At 41.4% G+C, this 19863-nt stretch overlaps 1 protein-coding gene across 5 annotated transcripts in view; it reads left to right on the top strand.

Moving 5' to 3' along the window:
• The window catches only part of kiaa0825 (KIAA0825 ortholog), a 111827-nt gene that overhangs the window by 78924 nt on the left and 13040 nt on the right, over positions 1-19863 (top strand). The window contains exons 23-24 of one of the 5 annotated variants that reach the window (XM_067520715.1): positions 16050-16113; positions 16387-16892. The exons of 3 other annotated variants lie outside the window; for them this stretch is intronic. In XM_067520715.1, the coding sequence (XP_067376816.1) occupies positions 16050-16113; positions 16387-16392 (70 nt within the window). In that variant the 3' untranslated portion in view covers positions 16393-16892. Of the gene's footprint in view, positions 1-16049; positions 16177-16386; positions 16893-19863 lie in introns of those variants that run through there. One more of the 5 variants, XM_067520714.1, reaches the window with a different exon arrangement.

The following is a 19863-nucleotide window of genomic DNA, read 5'->3' as shown; positions in this document are numbered from 1 at the left end:
GGCTGTCGCGTTGCACTTTCACACACTCATAATACACATGTGTACTTACGTGCGTATGCTCACACTCATTTTCTCACATACACAAACACGCACAGCTCCTGAGCAAAATTCAATTATTAATGGACTGATTGCTCAAGTGGAGCTTCTCTGGGAATCTGAACCTGCCACACTGAATAAAATAAAACCACTGCTTTACATTTTCATTATACCAAACCATGTTTTAAATTGCAAATGGGTCTTGGAATCCACCGTTGCCCCTCCCTCCTTTCCTCCCTCTTTTTCTCCCTTTTCCATGCTGTCTCACTACAGCAGCCCTCTCCTCCTCTTTATCCCCTTCCTCACTAGTTACAAGTATCCATGCATGTGCGCACACACACACGCACACACACTCAGGCAAATGCACATTTTACTGCTGTGCCTTGTGTGTTCAGCCACCATTAAGCAGTCTTATTAAAGGGAAAGGCTGTGTGTGTTTGTAAGAGAGAGTAGTTGTATGAATGAGGAAGTGCTTCTGGGCCGCAGCGGAGCTCCTTTGCTTATTTGCAATCAGGTCAGACAGACAGCACAGCCACATACACCACTGTCACCTCCCTCTAGACTCCCCCCAGCCCCCCACACCTTTCTCTCTTCTCCTCTGTCTCCATCTCTCTTTCTTATTCTGTGTTTTTTGCAGCACCAGTGAAATATCACTTTTTTTTTAAGAGTGGGATATCTCAATTATCTCTTTTTGTAATACTGAGGTCATTACTCTTTGCTTTACCAGCTCACCCACTTTTTCTTTTCCCCCTGGTCATTCTTTCTCTCTCTCTCTCTCGCTCTCTCTCCCTCCCCTCCTCTCGCTCTTTTAAATTTCTCATTTTAATTTACCTCAATTTAATTTAATCCTCACCTCGGTTGCCCTTTCTTTGTTATAGGTTAACTTAAAGCCTAAATACTGATTTTACAATCCAGATTTGTGTTCTTATGTGACACAGTTTTACTGTGTTTCACATCTGCCTCTTTTTGCTTGAGTGTGTCTGCTTATTTTTAACCCACAAGGCCCTAGTTTTTTTCCAAAAAACCTTGCTCATATCTGGTCTTCACCATAGTGTTTTTGCTCTGCACCACCAGGAGATCACTTACCAGTGAAATTACTAAAGTATGAGTTTCTGTTGGTGGCACTTTTTTTGTCTTACAGCCATGGTGCAAATACTAACCACCCATTTCCTCCTATGTTTATTCCATTCAAATGGCTGCTGCTGCTGGAAATGTAAAATACATGTCCTCCTGTGAACCAAAAGGATTTTTCTCTTGAAATTCTAACCTGATAATAGATGTTTACAACAGTAAATGTGAGGAGAAAATGAAGTGGTTAATAAGTTGAATAGCCATTATTTTATATAAGTCTGCAATGAGACATGACAAAATTAAAATAAATTTATATTACATTGTGGAAGACCATTCAACAGCTTGTGTCTGCTATAAGTGTGTGTAGCTCAGTTTTTAGTAACCGTAATAGACCAGCACTAACAGTACAGTGTCAACATCAGTATACTGTACCTTGTGTGTACAGCACCTATCCTGTAATATGTGCATGTGATGGTTATATATCTGAAAGACTGGGTGTCTGTCTCTGTGTGTATTAGCATGCTTTACTGTATGTGCATACACCTACAAATGTGAGGGTGTGTGTGAGTGTGTGCGTGTGCATGTGTGTGTGTTTGTGTGCGCTACATGTTTATGCATACCCCCTTCTCTCCCTCTTTGTGCTGCTCCTTTTTTCATTTGTGAATACTCTGGCTATTCATTTGTGTTTGTGTGCATTTGTTTGTGAGGGAGAGACAGGGACACAGAGAGAGAAACCAGTAGTGGTTATGGAAGGGGCAGAGAGGCTCATGGGAGTTGTGCTAAGGGCCATAGTATCACTCCAGTGTCTCTCAGGGCACATTGTTTATGCATGGGGCCACATATGCAGCAAGCACAGACACTAACTGCATACTCCCAAAGACACTGTCAGGCTATACAGTATATGTGTGCATGTGTGCCTGTGTGCATATGAACCTGTGTATGGGTTTATGGAGGAATAAAGTGCCTATAAAAAGTATCCAACCCCCTTAGAAGTTTTGTAATGTATTTTTTTCCACAACTTTAATTTACAATAGATTTAATTTTCCTTTTTTTTATAAGGATCAACAGACTTTAACGTTCATGTCAAAAAACTCTCTTATATAAAAAATATCTGATTGTACTAATATTGAGTCAGTATTTAGTAAATACACCTTTAGAAGCAAATACAGAAGGAGCTCTGTCAGGCTGCACAGGGCTATGAGTGAACAGCTGTTTTCAAGTCAATCCACAAATTTTGAAATTAATTAAGGTCTAGTTCTCACTTGGCCACTCTAAAACACAAACCTTGTTGTTTTGAAATTATGTGTATAAAGCATTTTATTTATGTTTTGGGTTATTGTCTTTCTGCCCCAAGTTGCAGCAACAAGTTGCAGTTTTCCTCCTTGATGTTTTGATGTTGCTGCATTCATTTGACCCTTTACCTTCACAAGCATTCTAGGGCCTGCTGCTGAGAAGCCTCCTCACAGCATCTAGGTTAATGCCCCAAATGAATTTTCTCTCATCAGACAACAAACGTTCTAACATTTGATTTTAGAATCTTCCACATACCTAGTGGCAAACTCTAGCTAAGTGTTGTTTCACTGTGCTGCTCACCCATAAAGATTTAAGTGGTACCTGGGCGCTATTTGTTGTGACCTCCCTCACTAGTCCCCTTTTTGCATGCTCACTTTGTTTTTAAGGATGCTCTGCTCTAGCCAGAGTTACACACATGTTCCCCTGCTTCCATTTTTTAATAATGAATTTAATCTTACTCCAAGAAATTTCAGTGACTTGAATATGTTTCATTTAACCATGCTGTGACTTATACATTGTTGCTTGGAGTGTTCTTTTGTCCTCAATGTGCAGTCATTGGACAGGGTTCTGATTCACCAGTAATAGGACATTGCAGATACAAGTATATTTATGATCTATATCGTATTTATATTATTCACTGCCCCTGTGTTGATCTAAGCCACTGTAAAGGGAGTGAATATTCACAGTATTTAATCACTTGTTTTATATTTCTTATTTATTACAATTACTCTAAAGAGATCTGTTTTCACCTTTTTTGATTAGTGTAAAAAAATGCTAATTAACTCATCTATGATTCAATTTTGTAAAAAATATGTTTGTTTTAAAGTGCAGGCATGTGTTTGTCTTTATCGTTGTGTGCTTGCAAAAAAGGATCCCTTCACCATTAAAGCTCACAGATGGGACACTCTCCTCTAGTCCCCAGCTCTGACATGTCAGTACCCTGGCAGCCAAGTTTCCTCACCTTCATACTGCTTCTCTCTGCTCTCTGCGAACCTGTTCACATACAAAATGCGTACACTTTTGCATATGTATGTGTGAGAACTTGTGTGTATTATGGTGTGCTTTTGTGTGTGCGAGTTTGCCAGTCAGACAAGTGGAAGGTCAAGTACTTATGGCGGCTATCTCCCCCCTCCCTTCTGCCTTCTCCCAGACAGAAACAAGCTTGTGCCAGATGTCCTGTTAACAATCACCCTCAGTCCTTCCTGAGTTTGCCTCCATTTTTCTGTATTTTATTCTTGCATTTCCTAATTTAACTACCTTTTCCATCCAGTAAAAAGGGAAGAACCCTGCTGCCTGTATTCTGGTTTTTAACACATTAACAATCACATGACCTAGCATATACAGTCCAGTGTGTTCCTGCCTTCGTCATCACTTTAGGAAATAGGTTTTATAATGATCAATTTTGTTGATATTCCCTTAATAACTTATCTATCTGTCTCTGATGTCTTTATTCGATGCTGAGCCTAACATCGTAGCAATGGCTGCCTGTAATTCTATAAAGAGGAAGTTGGTATCAAACTTTATTGAAATGCCTCATTTATGCTGCACATTATGTTGGAAAAGGAAGTAGACAGTAGTTTTTAACCCAATTTTTCTAGAGACATCTCTATCTATATATGCTGTAGGCTACAACCTGAAAAACACGTAAAAATGCAAGCTCCATAATTAGCTACTGTACATTTTATGAAATTAAAGTTTAGGAAACACAATATGTCACTTCATAATAGAGCAGTAAAATTACAGTTGAAATATCAGGTTAAGGAGTAAAGGTCAAAGATGTCAGAGCTAGAGATCCAGCTACTGGAAGAAGATACCATGAGGTAAGAGAGGTTATAGTGGAGCTACTACTCTCTTACAGTACTGGATGTCATAATTTGCCTTGCCCTGGCCCTCCCTTATCATCTTAATAGAAATTGTAGTAACACTGCATCTGCTGCACAGATGTTGCAATGCATCGAGCAGTGACATTTTTCTTAAGTGTCTGTCAAGACTGGCTTTGAAAGAAGTGTGTCATTGCAGTCTTGACAACAAGGTGGCACTCTGCACTAAGACAAATCCCCTGAGGCCAGTCTATCCCCCTGAGGACACCTTTACCCAGTGAGAAACTGAGGGAAACAGGGAGGGGGGAGAAGCACTGACAAACAGAGGAGGAGAAAGACTGAGAGAGAGCAGTAGAGAGAGAAGCACCTGTGTTCTTCTGTGTCTGTGTACTGTGTTTGAATGTGATGGTACAAAGATGCTCTCTTTCCAAACACTCACTGTGATTTGGCTTAGTGACTTGGGGGTCTGCTGTAACTGGTGTTTACATGTGTGGTTGTCTGCTTGCATGTTTGTGCATAATGTTAAAAAGACCATACAGTAACAGTAAATATCCTATGTTAGGAGATGTCTAAATTTAGCAGACTTATCTATCAAAGACATACCAATTGGGAATATGCTGCCTTTCACTGAAGTATTAAAGGTGTGTTTACTGAGTGAGCCACACTTATGTTAAGTTTTTTTTTTTTTATTATTAAATTATTGCATGAAGTGGGAAAAACTGTGTTTGGTTAGAGATAAAGATTACAGTAATTAAATTTGACATTTTCAACAGTAGAGTCTGAATTTTTTGCAGAAAAAGAACTGCTAGAATTTGTTATTTGATGCACAGAATTGGAACAACTTTATGTCTTTCAGGTACCATTTTATAAAGAAATGTTTTGTGAAGGAGAGTAAAAAGCATAGTGGTAAGTTTGTATACTGTGTTGTGTGTGATTGTTTGTGGTGGTGGTCTGTGAGTCTGTGTGTGTTCAGCATGTCACTTCCTCTTCCTCTCCTCTAAACAGAGTGTAGGACCTAGAAGTATATAGGGGTGCTGCTCACACTGGACGGACATTACTGGCAAGTACATACAGTACAAAGCCATTTGCACCAGACCTCAGATTGAAACGTCTGTGACACACACACACACACACACACACACACACACACACAAACATACAGTAGGCCATCACAATTCAATGAGAAGCACACACTTCTAAGCTGTCACACTGCTGTGATGTAGCTGTCATATACTGAGCATATGGCACTAACCCTTCCCCCATCCCTTAAAGTCTAACCTCAGATATGATGAGCTATGTAGAATTAGGCTCAATTCTTCTATGTAATAAAGGGTAGTTATTCACATTATGCTGAGGTCACTCTCATAGCAACTGTCAAATTAGGGCGCATTTTGATTTGATTGCCCAACTGTGTGATGAGTGAATTTCAGCATGCAGTTCAATAAAGGCTGATTTGTAATGGCTATGTTGAGTTTAGTCAGTGCTTGAGGTCATTCAAAACTTGCTCTCCCTTGCTCAGTGTTATTATAGTATGTCAGAGTGTGCAGTTGATAACAGATGTGTATAGTGATGTAAGTTATTTAAACTCATTGACTGACATGTCTATAAACTAAAAATAAGCGAAAGTATTCAGGCTGGTATATGAATTTGAATCGTGTAATATGCAATTGCTTAAATTGGAAGTATTTGTGCCTGTGTTTGTATTATAGTATTTGTTTCATTTTATAGATGCTAAACATATCAGCCTTGTAGGCATATACAGCAGATACAGTAGGTCATGTCAAGAATCTGACTCAAAAATATATACAAGCCTGACTCCTTGGCCAACACGTATCACAGTTTCATGACTCTTTTACTTAAAACTTTTTGGAATTTAAGCTTTGTTCTTAGACACAGGTTTTGTACATGACTTTTTGACAGTTTGTTGTCGACATGAGTCACCTGCATATGGCTTTCCTCCAAACGATCACCGAATAAAAAGAATTATTCCACTTGTAAATATTATGTGCACTTGACTGTGATGGCATTCGTGTTTGCGTGTGTGTGCAAGCCTGTGCACGTGGTGGGCCATGCTGTACAGTAGACTGTCAGAGAGAGACTAATCACCTCGCTGTAGCGATGATTGCATATTCAGGGGCTAATTTCTCTGTTGCTTTAAGAGTTGATTTGTCTGCTACCAAGATCCATTGTTAGACTATTCCACTATTTAACTGTGATCACTGTTATTAGCACATCAGCTGTTAATGAATGAAGAGGTTTTGATTGTTCTCTTGACTCAAATACGGCTATAGCAGCGAAAGAAAGTATTGTTCCTGTTATGGCAACTCTGTGCCTTCTTTTACAAGCTATATTTTGATTTTACAACTATTTTCATTGTTTTTCGTCTACATTTTCTCTCTTTTAAATCTCCTGGATGACTTTACCAGCCAGAATCGAGTAATGTCAAGGTCCAGTTCAGTTTCAGTAAGATTCACTTACCTCTCTTCTCTGAGTAGTAGATCACCCCTGCCACTTGGTTTGCTCCACCTGCCTGTCCTCATTATCAGTGTCACTTTTTGTCAATTACTACATCTCTTTTCAATATTTAAGCCTCAGCACAGCTCAGTCAGTGCCAGATTGTCTTGACACGCACTGTTGAGCTCTCCAGACATCTCTCAGTGCCCAAACCAGCCTGGAAACAGGAATTGGTAACCTCAACCGGACGATTTTCGACTTGATTTCGGCCTGCCCTGTTGCCAAGTCGGCAACTTTACTGGTGACACATTTGAAGACTAGCAAAGACTGTCACAGAATGGACAGTTCAAACATAAAGACTGTTTCCGCTAACTGTGATAGATTTCGGAAATCTCGCAGGATCCCGTTCCAAAACAATTCAGGCAGCAAACAGGAACTTTAGCTTTTAACTCAACTATTTGCGCAAAGAACAAGCCGAGGACAACGTAGACTATAGAGCCTACACAGGAAAATGGGGATAAAATATATAAAAATGAAGCTAAGCTCAGGCGAAACTGTAGTTTCTGTGGGTTTCGCTGAGATGTGAAGTTACCATCCATTAACCCTAACTTTGTTTTAAAATAAGAATGATTGGCAGCAACCGGGTCTTATAGAATCTTTTCAAGCACACATTTAATGATTTTTTTTCCTGCTGACCCAGCTTAACTACGTCCCACCAGCTATCACAACAAAGTCACATTCACAATTTGGTATTCACAAAAGTATGCGTGAGTAAATGTGCAGACATTAAGTTTATGTTCTTAAGATGTTTGATTTAGTCTCTGCCCTGTCAGCTTGGTCAAATTGCCTCTCTGGTACCAGACCTCTGTCTGAAATACTGGATTGAACCAGTCTCTGTCCTTACTGCTTTGTCTGCCTGGTGAAACCTGACTGCCTGGAATTTAACCTGAGCTAAATATTAGATTTTGAATTTGGTCTATGCCCTGTTAGGTTAGATCTGCCCAGCTTCCCTGAAGCTTGACTCCCATATTTTACATTCTGCTTCCACCCAAACTCAGTGGTACACCAAGTGGTTTTCTGACTGTAATACGCCTGTGCTCCTGACCTCAGTCTTCATGAATACCTGCTGCAGATTTCACAGGTGTGTTGTGCACATTCGCAACTGCCACTGGTTATTCAATGAGAGCCATTTCTGTTTTCAGACTCTTCAGAAGCCATACATATTGGGAGAACTACACTAACTTGTGTTGACTAACTTCCACCAACGACCAGTATAGGTCAACCTGTGCCTATACTACAGTCATGTAGTCACAACCTGCCAGCTAGAAAGGATATTCTCTTTAGTTCAGGAGGGTACTGGCAGGCAAAGCCCTCTCCTTCTCTATCTCCTCCTGACCATTTATCCAAGCATACATTATTTTTAAGAATCTATCTCATATTCTGTCAGTTTTTGTTGATTCAGGAGTAGATAGAATTTATTGACACAGAGGTGAGACTGGGTTGAAACATTCATTACCTTTTTGCATGCTTAAGATATGCTTGTCTTCCTAGTCCAGGAGGTCAAATTCTAAGGAGGAGTTTCCTGACCTCTTTGTTGTACCTTCAGAGTATTTAGATTTGAAAAAGATTTTCAAGAAGTATTATGCCATTTCTTTGTGACCCTATCAGCTGTATGATTGAGTAACTGATCCATTGCCAAGTGCGCTTTCTGGGGTTCGCAAACTTTTATCAAAAGTGCATTAAAAATTACAGCACTGTAGCTGCCTCATTACCCAAGCTCATCTCGGTGCATTGTCATTTGGCTGGTATCCCAAAGATAAAGCCACCTTTCATCACCTTAAAACTTGTTTTACCATTGGTCCCATCCTGACTTTTCCAAACCCATGCCAACAGTTTGTGGTAGAGGCGGATGCCTCCAACCATGGTGTTGGGGCATTTTTGGCTCACACTCCACTAAAGACAACGCGTTTCATAGTGTGCATTTTTCTTTCAATCACTATTGTCAGCTGTAAGAAACTATGACATTGGGAAGAGGAAAATGTTAGCACTGTAGCTGGCTTTAGAAGAATTAAGTCACTGTCTTGATGGCACTGAGGAGTCTTTTTTGGTGTGGATGGACCAAAAGTATTTCACATTTTCAGTTCATTAAGAAGATTAATTCCTCACAACTCACCTGCCACTCTGAGGTAGCCCATACTCAAGCTCGTGTGACAGAGTCATCCTCACTGTGGTGGACCCCTTCTCCAAGATGGTTAATCTTGGATCTTAATCACTTTGCCTCAGTTTCCTTTAGTTAAAGAAACAGTTGAAGCAATGGTTTAACAGGTGGGTATTGTGTGTGACAGTGGTCCTCAACTTATTTCAAGTATCTGGGCAGAGTTTTGTAGGCTTTTAGATATTGATGTTTAACTGTTCCTCAGAAGTTCACCCACAGACAATTAGGCAAATGAAGTATGCACGGGAATTCTGACATTCTCCTGACTTTGTAGAATGTGTTGGAATGTAGCATGTGAGAACGCAAATGTCTGAATGATGAATCATTATCCGGACTTTCTCCTCCGAGCCCCCTAATACAATGTCTGTATTATATGCGTGAGTTTGTGGATGCAGCACACTGGTCTGTCCCGAATTGTCAGGAGAATGAAAAGCGAAGAATGGGCATGTTGATGATGTTTCTATCACTCGACTGCTAGAGTACCCCGAAACCTTTTTTTTATATACACGGCTTCAGTGTACTTTAAACAAAACACTGTTTCTCACAGCCTAATTTTGCTCAACATGCTGTACCTCCTGTGAGCATGGAAATCAATAGGAATTTCTCCCGTGAGGACACTTCTAACTTAGGCGATCTCCCACTGCTTGTTACATTTGAGAAACGCAACTCTGGAGTTCATATGCGAAAAGGGCTTAATACTGTAGTAGACAGGTCTAAGGATAGGACTGACTGGTCTGTGCAACCCCATAGGCAGCAAGCAGTGATCTACTACTACTCTCCTTTCGGCTTATCCCGTGAGTTCAGGGTCGCCACAGCGGATCATTGTTCGCATGTTGATTTGGCACAGTTTTTTTTACGCCGGATGCCCTTCCTGCCGCAACCCTCCCCAATTTCTACCGGGCTTGGACCAGCACTGCACAGCTGGGGAGGGGAACAGGCTGTTAGGGGTTCAGTGTCTTGCCCAGGGACACTTCGACATATAGCCAGGGCTATAACCACTCACCCTGTGGTCCGTGGACAACTGCCTTTACCAACTGAGCTATAGCCGCGGGAAGAAAGCAGTGATGCACTGTGCATATTCTGATACCTGTTGATCATGGGCAGCTCATGTTTTTTTCATGGAGATCTCTGTCGCTGCTCAGTGTAGCTAAACAATTAAAATAAAATAGCCCGCTGTTAGCCAAGTTTAGAGATTATTTCTTTGACAGGGAAACATGAAGACATTAAGATATCATAGCCCATATTACAGTAGTTTTCCTTAATGGTGCTTTATGGCATTTTGGAGTTTTAGTGTGCTGTAGAAATTTTTACATATTTGTGGAGAGAACAGTGTCTTGGTTTGGAGCATGAACAAAACACAAAATTTCAAATGTAGTTTTCCACCAGCAGCAGCTCCTGCAAAATGTGAAATATGGTCGAAGCAGGTTTTTCAATGCATGTATATCATTAATTTAAACTTCTTACTCCTGTTTATTTATTGTTAGAAATATATTGTAATGCAGCCCAGTTTTACATTTTGACAACTGGTGTTCTTGGCACTAGACATTCGCAAATGGCTCAAGAGGAAACCAATCATCAGCTTTTTTTCTGATGCCTACTCTGTATATCAACTTGGAAAATCCCTAGTTCTAGTGTGGCTCTTTTTTAACTTCATCGACCATTCTCCAGACTGTATATTTCATAGTGGGGGTCTAATTCTGACTCAGTGTTTACCACTTCACCCCCCTTTCCCCTTCTTCTCCAGCTCTCCACTCCTCACCCCCCTTGCCCCTAACCCAAGCCTCACTCCTTTAAAAGTGAAAGCACTGATAGCTTTAAAAGACCATACAGGCATGTTGGCAGCCATTATATATGGTTAGAGAGGACCAAGTAGAGAGCCAGGCCTTTTATCCTGACGACTGCACTCCCTCCCACCCTCCCCCCTGATGGTTTGTGTATGTCAAAGCTGCATAATTTGGCCCAACGTATGGCCCAGCGTGCCACAGTTAATGAGGGGCTGTTTGAGAGTTAAACGCACATGAATAATCATCAGGGAGCTTGAGCTACAGAGAAAAAGAGGGAGACAGATTTGAATATCAACACATGCAGAGCGGTCAAGGGACTGAGTGATCAGAGAACGACAGTGTATAGAGTCATGTAATTGTAACTGCTACAGTCCAAGTATTAATATGAAAGCCAGAATGTTCTATGTAGCATATACGTGCTTCTGTTAACAAATATCTTCTGTACACATAATTATACAGTTGATGCATATGCCTGTGTATACCTGTGTCTTCACGTTGGGAGAAACACACTAATAGTTTTTTCAGGCTCCCTAAAGAGATAACTATACCATGCGGATAAGCATTAAATAATTGACATTAAGGATTTGTTTCAGAGAAAAAATGCTAACTAATGCCAATACTACTTATGAATGAGCTCTTTTCTTACCAACAAAGGGAAAAGAATTCTGTGTAAGGGATGAGACCGTGGGTCTAAAATGGATTTCTAGGAAAAAGCAAAACAAATAAGATAAGCCTGATGTTTAGCAATGTGCCCTAGGATATGAGAATCCTTAGCGGATGCAATTAGCTCTATTGAATAGCTGGCTTGGTGGCTTTGGCTGCTAAATAGCCTGTTGTTGATGTGTTTGTGGGATTGTCAGGTGTTTGTATGGCTCCTGTTGGGTGGATTCCATAGTTCTATAGGGTTTCAATGAGAATGTTTGATATGTTCAGAAATGAAACTGTACATATGTATTATAAATTAGCATCTGCTTTACTGCTTTTTGTTTGTAGATGCATTCCCATTTGTAACAATGTATGTTGACACTTGAATTTAATTTTAATTGCCTTTTGACAGCACCAAGCCAGCTGAACTGGAACTATAGAATCAAAGACTGAATACTGAATCCACATATTATCCAACTGCTGATTTAACACATTAATTAGACCATGGTGTGGGGGTGTTTAAACACGCAGGGATCCCTGTGCTTCAACAAAGACCCACTCTGCCCAGCACCAGCTATCAGAGAGAAGGAGTGTAATGGTAGAAGTCAAAACAGGGCCATTCATTTGCTCTTGTTGAGCTAAGTGCATTCTTGGCTCACAGTCGGGGGGCATCGCACCAGACTGTGCAGCTAAAGCCAGAGAGCCCATTTGTGGAGGCAAATGTCACCATGTCACACCGCCCTGCATCTCTGCATCTTTCTCTCTCTGGCTGGTACCCTGCCGTGCCCTTCAGCTGTAACTCTTTCTCTGTGTTTACATCTGTTTCTCCTTCTTTCCCTCTGTCTGTTTCAACTTGTGTTTCACTCTCAAACCCCTCATCACATCCATACTGCTGTCTTTCAGATTGGGTCCTACTTACCACCAAAGCTTTCTTTTTTGTCCACATTTCATCTGCCTCAGCAGCCCTCCAAATGTTACCATCATAGCTAAGTTTTTTTGGTGTCCATCTCTTCTCCCTTTTTGTCTGGTACTACCTTTTTCTTGCCAGTCATCATTCAGCTTCAGCTAAACTCTTACAGCCAGTAGCTTTTTCATAACATTGCACTCTCTGTTACCCTTAGTGCATTCGTCCATTTCGTCTCCTCTGTCCTCCCTCCCTTTCTTCCTCTGTCGGCCTTTGGACATTCTTTTTGTGTGTTTATAGCACAAGTGATCAAAGCAAAGATGGAGAGTGATCTTCTTTATCCTTACCATCCCTCATTCCTTCTTTCTCTTCCTCGCCCTTCCCTCCCTCCCTCACTTGGGTGTCTCAGAGACTGTTTCATCTTTCCGGTGCTTGTTTGCATTGCATCCAGAGCTCGCCCCCTGGTTTGCATGTTGCCTCTCTATCACAAAACCAAACAGAGTGCGTGTGCTCTCGGCCCAGCAAAATGTTTTATAAGGCACTAACCGCGTGTGTGGAACTGCCAAGATAATGAATAGGCGATGCAGCTCATGCATGCTAATGTTATGTTGTAAGCAGTTTTGTTGACAAGTGCTAATACTTCTTTCATACTATCATCAAAAGCAGCTAATACAACAGCCATTACTCCACAGCACTCCATGCAAGACATGATGGATTGTGACCTTAATATAGGTTAGCCAAGTTTTGAAAGTTAAACAACCTGCAATAAATCACAGAATTATTACAATGCGCTTTAATTGGTTAAGGACTGTTTATTTCCTAAAGAGGTAGGAAAAATTGGGTTTCTGCACTTTTTAATTTGCAAAGTGCATTTTCATTACAAATGGCAGTTTAATATTAGCCTCCTTTGTCATGCAAAATACGCAACACACTGGCAATCTATTAATTGGACAAAAACGCGGTGCCAGCGTAAATCCTCCTCCTCTCTCACTCTGTCTCTGTGTCTCTCTCTCTCTCTCTCTCTCCCCACCTCTCGGGTGGTAAGTGCTGCTACCATCAATCAGAACCAGAGACCAGAGAGACAAAGTTAAACACTCTCTCTCACTCCATGCCAGTCCTTATCTGCTGATGAAAATACAGCAGCAAAACAGTAAAAACAAATGCAAAATAAAGATGACAGGCTATTGTCTGCTCTATGCCAGTAGCTTAGTAAGAAAAAGTAAATTTGAGGGACATGCTTGTAATTATGCCTGTCCCCTGTTGGTTTTGTATTTCAGTTCTCCTTTACAGCAGTCATACACAAGTCATACAGTAGGGAATGAAGCTGCAGCTTTTGTTTTGCTTAAAAAAAACTACATAAGAGCTGTGGGCTCATGCTACCTCCTTATTATATTACATAAACACTTTTATTTCTCAAACATTATCTCTCTACCCAGCACCAGCTATTAAAGAGGAACGTAATGTTAGAAGTCAAACTCGGAGTTACTGCGGAGTTGTGCATTTCTTGTTAGCTTCTTAGTGAGACATGCTTTACCTTGTTTATTCACCATTTTGGGGACAAAATTTTGTTTTTGTTTTTTGTTTTTGTTTTTTATAGAATTTGTGTCATTTACTAATCCTGTCATCATTATCAGTTGGTTAATGCACATTTATTCCCCTAAGCTGAGTTTAAAAAGCTCTGATTAGGTTTCTGTGGGTTTGGACTTGGATAAATGTGTTAAGTGTTTAAACAATGTGAATCTTGAAAACTGAGACTGGTGTGGTGTATGACTCCCTGATGGCAACATTACGATTTGCCAGCTGGCTTTGACAAGGTGCCACCCAGACATGTCACAGTGCTGTCCTGTGTCTCTAACCCCAGCCAACACACTACCACATGCACAACAGACAACTCACGCACACATACACACACACACTATATCCCCTTGAGGACATCACTCACCCGTCATTCTTTGATGCCTCGTAGACCAATCAGGCACCGTCTCATGAGAGGCAGTGTCACACATTTAAGGATGCATGACAAAGTGTTCCTTGATTTCCCAGTGGCCACTGTCTGCAGCCTGCTCACACTTCTAAACACGCACAAATATACACACGTGCTCACACTGACAACACACTTTTATATGTGAAAAAGAATACATGTCAGAAGATATTATGTCAGCAGTAGGTAAGATACCAAGAGTTTGGATAAGAAGGTAGGTTTGATATGACTTATGTCCATTTACAGCTGTTGAGCATTGCCCTTACATTGGCACAATTGTCAGCAATCTAATTTATGTTATGGTGTTTGTGATGTACATGGCAAATTAATGGATTTTGAGGTAAGACAGTAACTTTCTACTGTGTAACACTCAAGCACTTTTCTCCCTAGGAAACTTAGCTGCGACGTAATGCAACAAACAGGGCCATTGGCTGGGCGCTAAAAGCATGCAGCTTCGACTCATATACAATTTGAGGCCATAACCACAGTCACCAGACTATTTTAGACTGCTCTCGGTTTGGCTTTGGACCCCGATTCATTCAGCAGCAGGGAAACATCCATGGCCCACCAGCACACCCCCACAAGTGGAGAGAAGCCTCACTTTGATGTTGACATTTTCAAACAAGGAAAAAGCTCTGTGGTTGACCTGTGTTCTCTCTTTCTTCCCCTGTATTTTTCTCTGCGTGTTTCTCTCTCTTTCTTTATATATTGCAGTGAGTCCAGCTAAATGATGGGTCCTGTAAGGTACTGCAGAATGATTTCACTATTAGAATAGAGAGAGAGAGAGAGAGAGAGAGAGAGAAAGGAATTAGTAATAGCAGTAGTCTGTTCAAGTTGTACGGGTCTCAAAGTTACCTCTGCATGACCTACAAAAACAGTGATTTTGTTCGGGGAAAAGACATTTTGGACCCATTACTCAAGCTATTGTGGTTGTGCACTCATATGAAACAAGGTGGAGAGGGTGGGGGTAGAGGCGAGGAAAGGTATAGCACCAAAGCTCAATTGCAAACATAGCTTTTATGCTGGATGAAAGCAGAACTTCAATTGGCGAGAGCTTTCAGGCTCTGTGTAAGAGCTACGTTGAAGAAAGGTATACAGTAATGTTACAAAGCCATTTGTGCCACACTTTTGCACAATTACAGCCTTTTCTCTAAAAATGCGTTGTTTATAATAGGTGACTGAGACAACAATTGCACTGGAGTAGCTTTGAAGGTGGGAGATCTGCAGAGAGTCAAAGCACAATGCACAAAAAATGTGACAGTGAAGAAGAGCATAATCATTATGAACCAACAGAAAATCGCCATTTAACCAGCATTGTGTGCTGTGTGTATCTTCATAAATAATATTGTAGATGTTAGAGAGCCTCTGTTTTTAAATCTTTGTATTTGTGCAATTGTGTTGGTGTGCATGAGACTTTTTAAAAAAAGCACAAAGTTCAGTGAGACTATCTCTCCTCCCACTAAACTCCTCTTTCAATATGAACCATTTAGCGTTTTCTACAGTGACAGGGGCCACAACAGGCTAATGTTCTTATACCAGTGGCTGTGAATTTACTATCTTTTCTTAGCCAGCCATATGAAACAGTGATTGTTTGTGACACAAAGCCCCTACTTATCCAAAAACCAACACTGTCATAAATCAATTTACCAAACCATATATTCTGAGCTCGCTTTCAAACCGTGTTTTGGTAATGGAGTAATCCTTTTTAATAGAAAATACAAGCACTCGCACTGTTCTTTTTACAGACTTTGATGGATTAGCTTTTCTGCTGAATTCCATGGGTGACATCCTGGAGTGGAAATCCAGGTGTGGTGATCCTTTTCCATTTTTTCCCCTTTTTTTTCAGGGAGCTGGAATTTGCAGACTGGGCGGGTGATATGCCATACTGTAGATATGAGGAGAAAAAGAAAGTGAGCAAAACATGGAGAAAGGCATGTGTGTGCAATTTAAGTTGTTAATGTTTTTTAGTTCTGACCTTTATTAGCGATTTTTGAGTATTACTGTAAAGTTTCAGTTTCAGTGTTTCCTTAAATGAAATATCAGGCACCCCACTGAACACAAAGTAATATGGCAGCAGAGTTGAAATAAATTACTCTTTAATTCAGCTGTGCAACCATTGAATGTTATAGTAATCTCCTAAATATTTATTTCTCTTTTTCTTTGTGCTTCTTTCACTTAACAAGCTATAGCATGCAGTAGACCATCTTCCAAAATGCAGCTCTGCAGCTCATCTGACATGAATGCTTCATTCTTCCAAATAACGAGAGAGGTGAAAGGTTTCCACGTTGTCGTCAGTCAGCAATAGGCTTCATTTCCCCCATCCTTCCTTTTTTGCCTTGCTTCGCAATACCACTTCATCCACTCTTTCATGGATCCACATTCATGGGTGGGGTGGGAGTCAGGTGTAGCTCAGGTGCGCTGCAGACAAAGGGAAAGAGAGTGCCAGTGAAGCCACTGTGACCGTATCTATTTATCTCCAGTCGCCTGTGGCTAAAACACTGGCAGTGGCCATTCAGAAACTCTGTACTGTTTTCTTTAACCAATCGCTAGGCGTGACGTTAGAAAGTAAAAGTACCTGCAGCCGTGTTCCGCCTGACCTCGGATGTGACAGATGGGCCCGTCAGCAAGGGACATGAAACACCTGGGTAGGAACAGCAGCCGGCCAAAACTGGGATTGCTTACATGTTTTACTGCTTTATAAATCTGATATTTGTTTTTTTGTCTTTTCACTTTGGATTAGCCAATAAAGAGGATCAGGATGGTTGAACTCTACTGGTGGGTTTGTCTTTTTATGTGACATCCTCCTGCATCCAAGAAGAAATTATAACTCAGCTGCACACAGTTGAGTTGTACATTGCCTACATTGCCAGCAGTAGTTAAAAAGACACATACACACATGCCATAAGTGTGTGGGAGTCATATTACTACTTGTCTCTCTCACAAATAATACATTCATGGAGAAAAGACACAGCCACCCACAGATACACCTATTCACACACTTTAACAAAAAGAAAAGATCACTATCATGAGGATTTATAGATCCTTGTAGACATTCCTCGCAGTGCCCTGGATGAGATGTCAGAATTGATGGCATGCAGACTTTTATTACCTGGTATGGTGTGTGTAATTAGGTTAAATAGATGGGGTTGGACACGCATGGTAAAGGCTACATTTTTCACCCGAGCTGGATTTATTTGCCACGCTCTGCTCTCTGAGGTCTTCTCTAATGTGCTCATTTGCATGGGGGCAGATGTAGCTGATGTGTGTGTGTTATGGTTACGTCAACTGCTGAGCACAATGACAAGGGCCAGCTTGTGAATAGTTTGGTTCAGTGGTTGGCAACGGCCTGGGCCCGCCAACTGCCTATTAGCTATGATATGAAAGCTGCCTGGCAAGTGTTAGATTGATACTTGACACGTCAAACAAAGCTCATTGTCATTGTAATTACTATACGTTGAGTCTTAATTTCATGGTCGTCCATATTGCCTGCGTGATAGGGCTGTCAGTTACTTACATCTTCAGTAACAGCTGTCTATTCAGCCAATGTATCCATCCGCCTTTCATATGTTCAACAGTTTCAGAAATAACGACTTCATAATGACTATAATCACTTCAGATGTAATTATAATGCATAGCCATTGGTACAATTAAACAGTATTTTCTGAAGAAACATACCACTTTTTATCTCCAGATGTCCAATCAAGCGTAAATCACAGATAAACTAATAGCAGTGAACTATATGTGTTATGACCTGTTCATTCAATAGATGTTAAAAGGGATCACTTTATACCAGTTACTTTGTCATTTGCTGGAGGGTTCATCCCATCTGTCTGTTAAGGACAAGCTGATAATGAAGTGTATTTGATGAAGTAAGTTGATAATGAGAGCTAGCCGGCCAGCAGCAATGACAGTGTAGGAGTGGAGACAGTGGCAGTAGCCTGCAGTGGTGGATGTTACCGTTCAGACTTTTCTGACCTTCACAGATTCAGTTTCCCCTCCAATACCCATCATCTGATTGAATCATTGAGGAGGTGTGTGTGCTCGTGCATGTGCATTGTGGGACTGTGTGTGTGTGTGTGTGTGTGTGTGTGTGTGTGTGCAGATGTGGCAGGTTGATCTCATTCACCAAGGTCTCCCCCTCCTAGTTTGGGGGGAAACAAAAATAATCTTGCAAAGAGGGATGTTCACATTCACATTCACAACCCCCCCCCCCCCCCCCCCCCCCACACACACACACACACACACACACACACACACACACACACGCACAGGATCAGACTTATTTCCTTGAAACTGAGTACTTGGACCAGGACAAGCTGCATAAGCCCTCCACTGGGATGTGGGATGCATAGCGAAGCAATTTGCTTAATATCTCCCTCATTCTCTCCTTTTCTGTCCATCTACCTGTCTTTAATTTCCTTGTCTGGCTATTTCTCTTTTATTCTCTTTTGTTTCCCCATTTCCTGATTCTCACAACACTCACCAATTTTTTCCCTCTTCTAGAAAGAGTTCAGAGGGGTCTGCTGAAGACAGGGCCCATTGACAGGCTAGAGTGACAGTAACTTATTGTGTATTGATGGAGTGTGACAAATCATGTGGGAAAGCAGGGGTGCGTGGCAGTGAGAGGCAGGGTGTTGAGTACGTGAGCGTGCCTGCATGTGTGCTTGCATCTCAGATGTGAGGGTGTGTGTGGGTGTGTGGATGTATGCCCGCATGTGTTTGTGCCTTTTTGTGTCTGTACCTGTGTGTGTTTGTGCATAATATCTTGATGTGGGGCAGGCGGGCATAGCTGGGACCCTTCACAGCTCATTTAGCCCAAATGGGGCCACCTGGGTGGTGAGGGAGCTCAGTGTGGCGGCCCTGGCACTCTGGAGCCCTGCTGACAGCCCCCAAATATAGGGGCTCCATTGGCCTATTAATCAACACAGCCACTCTGACAAATCACCACAACTATGACCTAATGAGAGGGGGAGAGAGGAGTGAGGGAAAGGAAAGAGGTAGAGACATAATGCAAGTGGAGGAGGAGGGGGAACGATGAGTATATGGACGGCGGTGGAGGGGCTGTAAGCATGGAGACTAAGAAGTGACAGAGAAGGCAGAGGCTTAATGAAAAGGAAATGAAAGAAGGAGTAGCCTGACATTGCAACTGGCAGTGCGGGCCATGGGGTAAGCCATGAGGTAATAAGAAGAGAATGCTAACACAGTTGTCATCTGTAGCTGATCCTCAGTTCTACATTTCTACTCACAACAAATCAATTGATTTGTTATGAAAGCCCAAATCATGTACTCCAAAATGTAACACAGTGGATTAGCAAGTGCTCAGCCCAGCCAGTTCTTCATTGCTGGAAATAAATTAGACCATGAATGGTTTCTAGTCTGTTTTTTTTGCAGATGCTTCAGAGCAAATTAGAGGTGAGAAGACGTTTGAGTTTGAAAGCAAACAACATTGATGTATGTCTCCTTCTCTGGTTCCCACCCTGAGGTAAGCTAGCATCTAATCTCTCCACTACCAATCTCAGGTCCAAATCACATTAGTCGGGATCAGAGGTGAAACGGGAGCTTTTCAACAGCAGCCTGTTCTCACTAATGAACCCCCATGGCCATCCACTGCATATTACAGCCACACTGAGTAAGGTGGAGAAACTTTTGCAATAATCATT

This window comes from Channa argus, chromosome 11 (assembly GCF_033026475.1).
Source record: "Channa argus isolate prfri chromosome 11, Channa argus male v1.0, whole genome shotgun sequence".
NCBI lineage: Eukaryota > Metazoa > Chordata > Actinopteri > Anabantiformes > Channidae > Channa > Channa argus.
This window is presented reverse-complemented; position numbering and strand designations above follow the sequence as displayed.